This window comes from Delphinapterus leucas, chromosome 1, assembly GCF_059928025.1.
Source record: "Delphinapterus leucas isolate spDelLeu-1000000601 "Yukka" chromosome 1, BTC_Dleu_Yukka2, whole genome shotgun sequence".
Classification (NCBI taxonomy): domain Eukaryota; kingdom Metazoa; phylum Chordata; class Mammalia; order Artiodactyla; family Monodontidae; genus Delphinapterus; species Delphinapterus leucas.
The window spans coordinates 47,100,522-47,114,418 of record NC_143129.1 but is presented as its reverse complement, the minus strand read 5'-3'; the positions used below and the strand labels follow the sequence as shown (position 1 = coordinate 47,114,418).

Below are 13,897 nucleotides of genomic sequence, written 5' to 3'. Positions count from 1 at the left end.
TTGTTGCGGAGCACGGGCTCTAGGTGAGCAGGCTTCAGTAGTTGCGGCACGCGGACTCTAGAGTGCAGGCTCAGTAGTTGTGGCGTGGGGGCTTAGTTGCTCCAAGGCATGTGGGATCTTCCTGGACCAGGGCTTGAACCCTTGTCCCCTGCATTGGCAGGTGGATTCTTAACCACTGCGCCACCAGGGAAGCCCCTGCTACTTTTTTTAATATTCTCTATCACAAATCTGAAATTGTTATTTTGCCAAAATGTTTGAATTCAGTATTTAAAGTTACTTTCAGTGACTTGACTATTGTGACTTTATTGCAGACTTTTGAATCAGCTGTGCAAGAGAATGTCAGCATTAATGGGCAAGCATGGCAGGAAGCTTCAGACAATTACTTTATGGGTATGTGATTTCACTTTGTCCCTCTGTCATTCATTTCTGAGTTATTTTTGTGGCTAGTTTTATTTATTAATTTAATTTAATTTTATTTTATTTTTGGTCGTGCTGCGAGGCTTGCAGGGTCTTAGTTCCCCAACCAGGGATCAAACCTGTGCGGAGTCCTAACCACTGGACCCCCAGGGAATTCCCTCTAGTTTTATTTTGAGTGCTAATTCTTAATCCCCATTTTCAATGTCACTTCTTTTAAAATTCCTTTAGTGGAAGAGTTCCTTTGCTGGAAAAAAGAGAAAAGTAATCTAGAAGACTATTGAGGTCATAAGCTGAGGCAAACAATGTAGTGGTTACTGTGATCCTTTATATTGATATATACTATCTGGCATTCCCAACAAGACTTTCATCTGATTAAACTTCAGAAGTACCCTTGTCAATAGCTTGTTGGAAAATACTGTAGAACTATCCCCAGATGAAGAAACAGGTCCAGAGAATCCCTATGCTTAATACTTTATAAATCAAGTTGTATTTTTACAAGTGATCCTTTGAGTAGATAGTGAAGTACTCTTAGAAATGTGAAGTTAAACTATAAAAGTACCATGTAAAAGATGAGGTCAGTATTTGTAGAAACCTCCTTGATAAAACAGAGTGTTTTCCTGGTGTAGAGCAGACTAGATTGTACCCTAACTAATGATGTTGACATATCTAAAGAAAAAGTTTTAATAGAAAGAAAATGGTCAGTGTAGGAAGGAAAAAATGTAGTAGAAAAAGAGTGATCAGTGTGGGAAGAGAGGCAGAACTCTCCAGCAATGTCCAGGAGAAGGGCTGCCCCATAAGAGGACTGGAGTGTCTTGTTGGTCCCCATGGTGATAGTATGGAGATTTGACCAGCATAGATTGATATCACTGCTAGCTGTTCAGCTTAACCACTTATACCCTTGAGCTTATTCCAAGCCCATCAAGTAATTCTCTGTGGCTATAATTTTTCTCCTCAACATTAAGATAATTCTTTGCCCAGAAGACTTCACTGTTTAATCCTCGGCATTATTATAGTTATCTCTTCAAAGTCACCAAAGTTCACTTTCCGGTTTATATATTAAAATGGAAAAAATAACATCAGATTTTCCAAATATTATCAGAGTGATTGCCAATTAGTGGGGGAGGGGCAGTGTATCATAATCACCTCGGAGTATTTTCAAACTACACAGCTTCTACTGTGTGTTCAACTGACTCTTGTTCTTTGACGTTCACTTTGGAATCGCTTTATTGATTGGTCCAGACTGCCTTCAGCAATATGATTCATCAGTTTATAGATTACCATGTATTTTCTGACAGGTTGGCAGCCTGGGTAGATGGCTCTGAAGTGTGGATATTCTCTATCCCTTTTCCCCCTTATAACTCTGAGGGGAAATAGTTGAGAATACTACATTTTTACCTTCTTTCGTGGGCACTTGATAAATGCCAGACACTGCCAAATTCCAGGAAATAGATGAAAAGATATGGTTCTTACCATTTAGGAACTCATCATTAAGGGAAGGAAATAGACAAAGAATCACTATTACTCTTCAGGAAGTAGGAGAAGACGTAACAGAGTAGGTTGTTGTTAAAGGAAATGCATTTAATAAGTAAGCGTGTGCTAGACAGAAAGGAGGTAGGAAGGACATTTGAAGCAAAGAGAAAAGCATATGCAAAGGCACAAAGGAGTGATATGTTTGCAAAATGTCAGCAGTGAATTGGGAATACTAATGACAGATGTGACCAGAAAGATAAGTTGGGACCAGATCACAAAAAACCCTGTAGGATATGCTGAGGAATCTGCACTTTATCCTGTAGGTAATAGGAAGCTGGTGAAGGTTTTTAAAGTAAAATTACAGTAGTCCCTTCTTATCTGAGGGGGATGGGTTCCAGGACGCCCAGTGGATGCCTGAAATCTCAGATACTACCAAACCCTATATCTACTGTTTTTTAAAAAATTTTATTGAAGTATAGTTGATTTACAGTGTTGTGTTAATTTTTTCTGTACAGTAAAGTGACTCAGTTATACATATATGTATTTTCTTTTTCATATTCTTTGCCATGATGGTTTGTCACAGGATATTGAATATAGTTCCCAGTGCTATACAGTACGACCTTGTTTATCCATGCTATATATATCTATGATAGAGTTTAATTTAGAAATCAGGCGCAGCAAGAGATTAACAGCTATAACTAATAATAAAATAGAACAATTATAATAATACACTATAATGAAAGTTATGTGAATATGATCTCTCTCCCTCATTCTCAGAATATCTTATTGTACAAATTTAATGCCTTTTCCATCTTAACTAAGGACGTATCATGCAATATGGCTGTAACTTTTGCAGTTTGAGGTACGACAACAAAGCTAGTACAGATTTCTTTTTCCTTCTTCACAATTTCGTGGATAGAAGATTTATTCTTACTGTCAATCTTAGCAACTTCAGCATACAATTTTTTTCCTTTATTAAGTTGTGAACTTTCACCTTTTCATTTAACGGAAGCACAGCTTCTCTTTGCCATATTTGAATTGGCAGCATCACTACTCTTGTGCTTTGGGCCCATTATTAAGTATCAATAAAATAAGGGTTACTTGAAAACAAGCACCACGATACTGCAGCAATGGCTACCAAGTGACTAATGGGCAGGATACACTGGACAGAGGGATGATTCATGTCCTGGGTGGGACAGAGCAGGATGTTGCGAGATTTCACCATGCCACTCAGAATGGCGCACAATTTAAAACTTATAAATTTTCCATGTAATATTTTCAGACCATGGTTGACCATGGGTAACTGAAACTGCAGAAAGTGAAACCGCAGATAAGGGTGCACTACTATTACAAGAAAAGGCTTGTGTTTTAGAAAGCTAACTGCTGGCTGTGTGGGGGACAGATTGGAGAAGGGAGAAATTCCAGGGAGAACCTCTAAGACCTTAGGACGTTATTGCAGTAATACACCAAAAGGTGAAGACTTACCCTAAGAAAGGAGAGAAGAGGACGGGTTCAAGAGATGTTAGCAGGTAGAATTAATAGGATCTGTGTCTGATCTGATACATAGAATCAATAAGTAAGCTTCACAAGGGCAGAGGTTTTTGTCTGTTTTGTTCATTGAGATCATTGTGCAAATGAGTGAATGAATAAAGAATGAATGAATGTGCAAATGAAACCAACTTCCTCCCTGCCCCTCTACCCTGAAAGGAATTGAATTCAGAAGGCTGGACCTGACACATTTAAGAATTAAAAGATAAGTTCCTTGAGAGCAGGGATTATATATTTTTTTCTCATCACTATGTTTTCAATACTTGGCTTGGCACGCAGTACATATTTGTTAGATTAATGACAAATTCTTCCCTGCTCAAATTTATACATTTCAGTTTTGTAGCTTTATCATTAGGTGGCGCTAAGAAACCATTTTCTCCTCTACATGGAAGATTTAGCTGGGAGACTTGTTTTTTTAAACTGATTGTGAAATAGTTACAATATTCCTTTCAGGCTAGTGATTGAACTTTTTAAATAATAAATTAAAATATAGGGAAGACTGCTCATTTAAATGAATATTCAAAGTAAGAAATGACTATATTTTATAATATTCTCAGAAGAAGTAATTTAATTGGACTTGGTGAATATTTTTTTCATGAATGCAAGGCCATACATGATATATATACCTCATTAATCTTTATGATAGATATGTTTATGCTGATGTATGTCAGCAGTGTCTCAAAATGTTCTCAAAATATGTAACATGTTTCAGACTTCTCCCTAATGAAGCTCTACTCAATAAAATAAATAGATCTATTTCTATGATAGACTTTGACATAGCAGAAAACAAATGACGTAAGACCAGTTAAGCTGAGGACCTAGCTCTTTAGTATTTTTAGCTACTTAATATTTGCTACTTTTTAAAGTGATTTTCAAAATAAAGTTGATGTATCCCCTGCATTCATTTCATCTGGGGTGCTTAATTTCTGGGCCCCATTTGAGAGAACTCTACTAGGAATCAAAATTTCTGCACTTCTCCTTACCAAAGAGTATGTACTGTATGATTTCATTTATGTAAAATTCTAGGAAATGAAAACTAGAATATAGTGACAAAAATTTGATCGGCAATTGCCTGGGGATAGAGAGCAGTTTGGGAGGAGCAGGAGGGAGAGATTACAAGGGAGCATTAGGAAACTTAGGGGTGATGGTTGTGTTCATTATCTTGACTGTAGTGGTGGTTTCAAGGGTATACACATATGTCAAAACTTATCAAATCGTATACTTTAAATATGTGCAGCTCACTGTATGACAGATATACCTCAATAAAGCTGTTTTTTAAAAAGTAAAAAAAAATGTCTGCACTTCTGACAAGTTCCCCAGGTGATTATTCATTCTTTCAGAGTTTGAGAATCAGTACATTTGACTCTTGAACAACTCAGGTTTGAACTGCAAGAGTCCACTCATACAGGGATTTTTTTCACCAAATACAGTACGACACCATTTGTAGCTGGTTGAATCCACAGATGTGGAAACTCTAAAGTTTCCACAGAGGGCAAACTATAAAGTTATGCTTGGATTTTTGACGGCAAGGATGGTTGGTGTCCCTAACCTCCACGTTGTGCAAGGGTCAACTGTACTTTAAAATATGCAACTGTACTTTAAAATAAGCAACTGATAAGATAGCTTTAGCCAAATCAAAGAAACTCTAAAGTCACCATATCTTTTATGTTTTCCTACCATTTATCCAGTTGTACCTGTTTCAAATCTAGCTATTCCACTCACTGCTATTGTCACGGCTTTGGTTCACCACATGACAAAGTCAAAACTTATTAGCATCCCTGATGTTAAATGTTCTTTACAGTGTGGCTCTTCTATATATTATCATCCTTTTTTCCTTATACTTTAACCTGCAGCCATTTAGATCTTTTTCTGTTTCCTAAAGACTCTTTGATCTTGCAGATACTGTTTTCTCTGCCTCAAATGCATCTCCCTATTATTTTTTTCCCTACCTTCTTTTATGCAGTGGATTTACACTTATATTTCAAGTTGCAAATCAAATGTAATTTTCTCTTTAAGGTCTTAAATTCCCAAGGCAGAGTTAGTGTTCCACTGTTCTTTGTCCAGATAGCACTTTGTTCATACCTCTACTGTATTTATTCAGTTGTTTTGCAGTTGTATGTCTGTTTCTTCCAGTGAACCGTGAGCTCTTAGAGAACAGGGATTATGTTATGTTCATCTTTGTATTTCTCTGATTTAGGCTTGGCTTTCCATAGGGGCTCAGTAAGTAATCGACTGTTCAATGAATAAATGAATCAGTTACCAAAGTGGAGCATCCATTAACTTGCCACATTTGTTTTCCTTAAATTTTGTGTTTTCTAAATTTAGTTTATTATGTTACATTTTCATATAGAATATTAAAAAATGTGTTTTAAGGAATTTTTTGATATTATTTTTCCCTCGAAATAGATTCTGATATCAAAGTCCTTGAAGACCAGTTTGATGAAATCATAGTCGATATAGCCACAAAACGTAAGCAGTATCCCAGAAAGATCCTTGAATGTGTCATCAAAATCATAAAAGCAAAACAAGAAATTCTGGTAAGATGATTTACCTTTAAAATAGTAAATTTTATGTAATGTCTATTTTACTACAGTAAAAAAATTAAAGTATGAGATCCAAGTGGAGGTAAGTGACATTTTGTTTTCTTTGTCTTTCCTGCCTCAGTTACTACTGTTTGTCTCTTTCTAAGTCACACTAGGTTTTGAATACAGCTGATGATAAAATAAAATAGAATTTGAAGATAGAAGACTGACAGTGACTTAATTCTGAGACCAGGAGGGAAAAAGAAATGTATTTTTTAAGCCTTTTCCTTCTATCCGTCATTTGTGTTTGGCACATTATTTGTATATGTTTATGTATTTTGGAAGACCCTTTAGTTAAATCGATGATGAAGATTGGCTACCTGTTTTTTAACAACAAAATTTGCTTTATGAATTGTGTATAATTTGTTTTGTTCCAAAAATCATGATGAGGTGGAAGTAGGTTTGCTGGGAATGGCATTGCCTGTGGAGTGAGACATACATGTTGCTTTCGATTGTGCTTTACTTTTTGTCATTAGTTTTTGAAATTAGCATACTTTCACATATAAATTTTCTAGTTGCTTTCCTTTCAGGAATTGTTTTAGAGAGTGAAGACAGGTACTTTCTCTAAAACATTTTAGTTATCATTCTGTGAGAAAAAAATAATTATAAGCAAAATTTTTCATTTTTTTCTTCCATAGAAGTCAATGCTCCAAGAAATACCTCACTCCCTTTGCCTCATCCACTTTTAAAGTTTCCTCGGGAAAAACATTCAAAATGTATTTATTTTCAGCATCTCCCTCTCTATTACTACCCTTCCTCCCCCACCCAAATGTAGTAATCAGTATTGCATAAAAGAAAGGAAGTTGGCCGGCCTAGGTGGGGTACTGCTGTGGAAGTTTAAAATTGATGCAAAATGGATGGGGTGAGGATACTAAAGACAGCTTTTTTAAAAAACAAACAAACAACAACAACAACAACAAAAACTTTTTGGCTTCTGCTACTTTGGGCAAGAGAAAGGAGAGACATTCTTCTCTTTCTTTTTGCCTGAATTTTGGATCCCGTTCTTATAGTTCTGCTATTGCAGTCCCAATGTATCACAGGATACGTAGGTAGGCATTAGTGTGCTGATGTGATAGTGGCCTGGCCACGTTTTTTTTTTTGTTTTTTTTTTCTGGCCACTTTTTAAAACAGTTTCTGTGGGAATATGAGTTCTGAGTTCTAAACACTTTTCTTAAAATGAACTTTTGAAAAACAGTCCATTCATAATTTGAAAACTACCTTGTACTGTATAAACACAAGATTCCATCTCTATGCCTCTAATTTGCTTGATTGCTTTTCTTATGCTTTTTGTTTTTCCTGGTTTTTTTTTTTTTTTTTTTTTTGGCTGCACCTTAGTTCCTTGACCAGGGATTGAACCCTGACCCTCAGCAACAAAAGCGTGGAGTCCTAACCACTGGACCACCAGGGAATTCCCTCTTATGCTTTTTTATGGTGCTATATCTTAGTGTATGCAGTAGGTGGCAATACTATAAAAGGTATAATTCAGTCTTAGTTTGATCTTTTCTTTTCTCCTCCCTTCCCTACAGATTTTCAGGATCTAATTTTGGGTTTTTTTGTTTGTTTTTGTTTTTTTGGCAAAAGAATGGTACTACTGACTAATAATATATTTGCTTATATAAACTGAAGAAAATGTTTGTATGAGGCGCTAAGTTGTTAAATTAAATCTATTTTAATTTATTTTATGTTTAGAAGCAATACCACCCTGTTGTACATTCATTGGACCTAAAACATGACCCTGATCCAGGTGAGTCAGTGTTTATGGTAAAAGTTAAGCATGAGCTTGTAATTTTCAGGAGTTCCTGATACTCTTTTAAAGGTTTCAGCATCAAGGGTATCTTCCCTTTGATGCTCTAACTCACTACCAGTCATCAGTGTTTAACTCTTTTTTCACTTAGGATTATAAGAACTTGCTCTAAACCTTCCGACTCAGAATCTCCAGGGCTAGGACCCAGGAATCTGGACTTTTATTAAGCACTCTCCTGACCTAGACTATTATAACACCTTGTCAATCTCTAACTTCTGTTATAATACCCTCCCATCTCTAATGCTATTAAACCATCCATTCTTTGCATTACAGCCAAAGTTATACTATTAAAGCACTCATGGTGTCTCTCCTTAGTGTGGTAACCATCACTGGTTTCTCATCATTTACAGAATAAAATCCAACAAAAATATAATGTTGAACTTAAGAAGAGATACATACACTTGTTATGCCTTTGAACTCAATTCTGTTTCCACTTAGGTGCATCCTCTAAATCACAAAGAAATAAAATTTATACCAATTTTGTAAATCCAGCAATAGAACTGACTTTGCTAAAAATGTGGATCATATGTATTTTTAAATGACTCTATTTTCACATTTAAAAATTTCTAGCAGTTTTCTTGAGACCTTTTGAAATTTGCCTTTGGTGCTCAAAAGTACCATTTCTGAAATATCAGTAAAACAGTTAAGACCTTCATTTATTTGTATGGGATTTCTATACATATGGCTTTGAGTACCTCACCCTTGTTGAATTCTGATTTACTTTCTAACATGTCCCCTTGCCCTTCGTAAGTGTCCCAAGCCAATGGGATAAACTGAGAGGGGGAAGTAAAGATACTCTGAAATTGGTTAAAATCACAGCACTCACTGTATTTGATAATAAAAATTGACCTAGGACCTAACGCTTAATTGTCATGGTTTGCTAAAAAGGATTAGTTGCCAAAATGCAGTGGTTGACATATACTTGTTTTGGTTTTGAACAACAAAAAAATAATAATTGAAAAATGTGTTGTCACAATATACTCAAGTATTACTTTTTAACTATAGTTAATTCTCCAAAGAAACTTGGTTAACCTTTTTATCTTAGGAGGGAAAACAGGTTTATTTAAATGATCCTTTGACAGTCTACGTGATTTTCTTCCTACCATTCCAGTTATGTAGTATTAGTGGAAAAATCTTCTTTGTCATGTGATTCTGACTTCACAGTTAAGCAAATAATTAGAATCTATCTTTTGGATAAATTTTGAGATTTTTGTCATTATACATTTTCATAATGTTTATAAGCTTAGAATAGCAGCAGCTCTTTAAGCACAGCAAAATTAACTTATTGTTTTATTAGCTGGATGTCCTTGGGCAAGTCACTTGACTTCAAGCCTCAGTTTCTTTATGATGAAGTCTACATAGCCTGATGCTTTAGGTGTGAATTCCAGCTCTGTCACTAAATGTTACAGAAATGTCCTGCCTACTCATTGAGGTTGTTATGAATCACATGAGATAAGGGGGTCTGTAAACTGTAACTAAAATATATAAGTAGTAGTTTATAAGGAGATGCTATGTAATAATAACCCTATTATAAATCCTATCCCTGGGCTTCCCTGGTGGTGCAGTGGTTAAGAATCTGCCTACCAATGCAGGGGACATGGGTTCGAGCCCTGGTCCAGGAAGATCCCACATGCCGCAGAGCAACTAAGCCCGTGTGCCACAACTGCTGAGCCCGCATGCCACAACTACTGAAGCCTGTGCTCCACAGCAAGAGAAGTCACCACAATGAGGAGCCCACACACAACAACGAAGACCCAGTGCAGCCAAAAATAAATAAATGAATTTATTAAAAAATAAAATAAAATAAATCCTGTCTCTTTTACAGTGGTACACCTTATAATACTACATAGCTTATAATACATTCAACTGATAAAATCATATGAAATTAATTAAAATGGCTTAGGAGAAAAGTGGAAAGCATAAATTTGTGTAGAAGTTAAAAATCTGAATAAGTTACATGGGAAAACTTTTTAGAGAACTTCTTGGAATTTTGTTTGTTATTAGAATTTTAAGTGATATCAGCCTTATTTGAAAGCTGACACTTTTTTTTTTTTTGCGGTACGCGGGCCTCTCACTGTTGTGGCCTCTTCCGTTGCGGAGCACAGGCTCCGGACGCACAGGCTCAGCGGCCATGGCTTGTGGGCCCAGCCGCTCTGCAGCATGTGGGATCTTCTCGGACCGGGGCACGAACCCATGTACCCTGCATCGGCAGGCGGACTCTCAACCACTGCGCCACCAGGGAAGCCCTGAAAGCTGACACTTTTAAAGAAGGTTGTCTGGTTTTCAAAACATGTTACTTAAGCAATGTATATAACAATTATTTGGCATAATTAGGTACTCTGGGGGATATGGAGATAAAAAAGATTCTCCCCGTAAAGAGCTTATGTCTGAGTAGAAATAAGAGATAAACATAAAACAGGATTCTTTCATGCTTTCCAACTGATTCCTTGCCCGGTTTTCCCCATCCGAGTAAACAACACCTTCACCTACGTACTGCTTTAGTGAGAAGTCAACTTTGATTCTTTCCTCTCCTGAACTCCTCATCTACAATCCATCAATAAGTCCTACAAATTATTCCTTTGAAATATAATCTCACATTCATCCACTTCTCTTCACCTCTCTATTATCACCTCTAATCTAGGTCACCATCACTGTAGCCAGGATTTGTAGACGTGCTTTCCTGAAGGTCTTCTGTTTCACTCTTATTCTCTTCCAATCCATTGCATACACCTCAAGCAGAGTTGATTTTTTAAAAAATTCTTTGAAATATTTCAAACATATAGAAAACATGGAGTATAACATAATGAACATCTTTGTATTTACCACTTATTTTTAAGGGCTATTCAAATTTGCCAAACTTGGGTCAGACCTTCTTAGGAATTAAAAGGTATGGATACAGTTGAAACTTTCTTTGTACCCTTCACCATCCCATTCCACTCCCTCTTACTTCAGAAGTAACCACCATCCTCAAGGTTAGTGGACCGTTCCTATCCATGTTTTTATGCTTTTATTGATACTTTATCAATGTATCCATAATGTATGGCATTTGTTTTAAAATTTTACATAAATTGTATCATACCAGTCATATCATTCTGCAACTTATTTTCCCCCCTCAATATTTTATACACACATATCTCTCTATTCATTTAGTGTCTAAATAATATTCCTGAGTATGAATACACCTCTGTAAATCCATTCCTCTACTGAGGGACACTTAGTTTCTTTTTTTTTTTTTTGGCTGTTATAAACAATATTACAATGAATATTTTTATACCTGTGTCCTTGCAAAGTGTAAATATGTCACATATTTTGTGGGGTAGATTTCTGAAAGCAAAATTTCTAGATCCACAGGGCTTGTCTCTGTTCAGCTTTATTACATATGAGCTTTACTACCCCTCCAAAAGAGTCGTATCAGTTTACCGTCCCACCAGCAATGTTTGAAAGTTCTTGCTTCTCTACATTTTGCCAACAATTATTACTGTCAGGCTTTCTGTATTTTTTTTTTTTTTCCGCCAATTTGATGGACATGCAATAGTATTTAAAGTGAGGTTGAGCATCCTTGAATTCCCTATTTATATTCTTTGCCCGTTTTTTGGTTGGGTTATTTGAATTTTCCTTATTCATTTCTAAGAGTCATATACACAGGCACATGAATGTACATGCACACACACATTATGGATATTTAGGTTATGAGCACTGTAAATATTTGCTCTAAATTTTTGGCTTGTCTTATAACTTTATAATGACATATATGTTTACATAAGTTTTAATGTAGTCGGATTTACCAGAGTTTTTCCATTATAAATGCTCTTTCAGTGCCTTTAAGTGTCTATCTAAATGACATAAAGATCCTTTGTTATTTTGTTTATAGACTTGATTATCATGTTTAGGTCTTGAATACAACTGAATTTTTAAAAAAATTTTATAAGGAAGGGATCTAATTTCTACTGTACTGGTAGCCAGTTGTCTTAGCATCATTTATTGAATAGTCCATCTCTTTTCCACTGCTTTGTAATGTCACTCTCTAATATACTAAGTTTCCATGTATTTGGGGGTCTGTTTCCGGGCTCTGTCTCTCTTTTTCTTTTTTTTTTTTTTCTGGGCCCGCGTCTTGTGGGATCTTAGTTCCCTGACCAGGGATTGAACCCTGGCCCTTGCCAGTGAAAATGTGGAGTCTTAACCACTGGACCACCAGGGAATTCCTCTGGATTCTCTTAACGTTATTCGTTGACTTGGCTGTCTCAGCACCATTACCACACTTTTTAAGTTTCTGTAGTTTAAAAGAAGTCTTGATATCTTGCAATTTCTTCCAAATTTTGTTGCCTGTTTTTGGCCCTTTACTCTTCCATAGGAAGTGTTAGGATCAACTTGTAAAATTGCTTGAAAAATCTTATTGGGATTTGATTGGGATTGCATTTAATTTATAGATAAATTTGGAGAGAAGTGCCACGTTTACAATATATGTCTTCCCATTTGTGAACATATTATATCTCATTTTGGGTTTTTCAAAATGTCCTCCAATAGTGTTTTATAAACACATGTAATAAAGATGTTTATAAGAGTGCTGCCTGCTTGCTATGTTGAAAACTGTTATTTAAGGGACTGGATCTGATAAGATATTCTGTAATGCATGTAGAGAAGTGTTTAAAGACATGTAATAAAGATGGTTTTAAGGAAAAAACAGTATTTTATAAATTTCTCCACATAGGTTTTACACATCTTTTATTTGTTCCTAGATACCTTTTTGTAGCTATTGTAAATAGTAATATTTTGGGATTGCACATTGTAATTGAATATTCCTGGTGTTTAGGAATACTGTCGATTTTTATTTGCTGAACTCTTGTTAGTTCTAATGGATTATCTAATTTCAACTAGATTTTTAAAAATGTAGATAATCATATCATTTGCAAGTAATGCTAGGTTTTATCTTTTTCCTAACTTTATACATGTTCTATTTTTGTCTTATTACATTGATTAGAGCCTCCATTATAAATATTTAGGGGGTGCGGGAAGGATAAATCAGGAGTTTGAGATTAGCAGATACAAACTACTACATATAAACAACAAGGTCCTAATGTATAGCACAGGGAACTATATTCAATGTCCTATAATAAACCATAATGGAAAAGAATATGAAAAAGAATATATATATGTATGTATAACTGAATCAGCTTGCAGTACCCCAGAAACTAACACAGCATTATAAATCAACTACAACAAAAAATTTTTTAAGGAAAAAAAACAAAAACTGAAAAAAAAAAACAACCTCCAGTGTAATGTTGAATACTAGTAATGATAGTGGCCATGATATATATATATATTTTAAATTTATTTTATTTATTTATTTTTGGCTGCGTTTGGTCTTTGTTGCTGCGCGGGCTTTCTCTAATTGTGGCGAGCAGGGGCTACTCTTGGTTACGGTGCGCGGGCTTCTCATTGCGGTGGCTTCTCTTGTTGCAGAGCACGGGCTCTAGGTGAGCGGGCTTCAGTAGTTGCAGCATGCGGGCACAGTGGTTGTGGCTCACAGGCTCTAGAGTGCAGGCTCAGTAGTTGTGGTGCACGGGCTTAGTTGCTCCATGGCATGTGGGATCTTCCCAGACCAGGGCTCGAACCCATGTCCCCTGCATTGGCAGGCAGATTCTTAACCACTCCGCCACCAGGGAAGCCCAGTGGCCATGATATTTTAAAATTATGAATAAATGTTTAATTTTATTGAACACTTCTTTTGCATCAACTGAGATCATACACTTGTTTGACCAACTTTATTGAGGTATAATTTACATATAATAAAATACATCAATTTTATGCATACAGTTTGAGTTTTGACAAATGTATACAACTATGTAACTGTGACCACAATTCAGATATAGAATTTTTCATCACTCATGAAGTTCCCTTGTGCCCCTAGATCGTATGCTTTTTTGTCTCTAACTGTTAATATGGTGAGTTAACAGTGACAGATTTTTCTGATGGTTATCTTTGCATTCATAGAGAAAACCCCACACTCATTAGTATATTTTTTCTTTTATACACTTGAATTAAATTTACTTATACTCTATACCTGTATTTTATTTAG

General features: G+C 35.8%; 1 protein-coding gene across 2 annotated transcripts in view; it reads left to right on the top strand.

Annotated features, from left to right (window-relative positions):
* The window catches only part of NSL1 (NSL1 component of MIS12 kinetochore complex), a 40,490-nt gene that overhangs the window by 2,602 nt on the left and 23,991 nt on the right, over positions 1–13,897 (top strand). For both annotated transcript variants that reach the window (XM_022593422.3, XM_089909592.1), the window contains exons 2-4: positions 312–390; positions 5,842–5,972; positions 7,707–7,761. In XM_022593422.3, the coding sequence (XP_022449130.3) occupies positions 312–390; positions 5,842–5,972; positions 7,707–7,761 (265 nt within the window). The remainder of the gene's footprint in view (positions 1–311; positions 391–5,841; positions 5,973–7,706; positions 7,762–13,897) is intronic.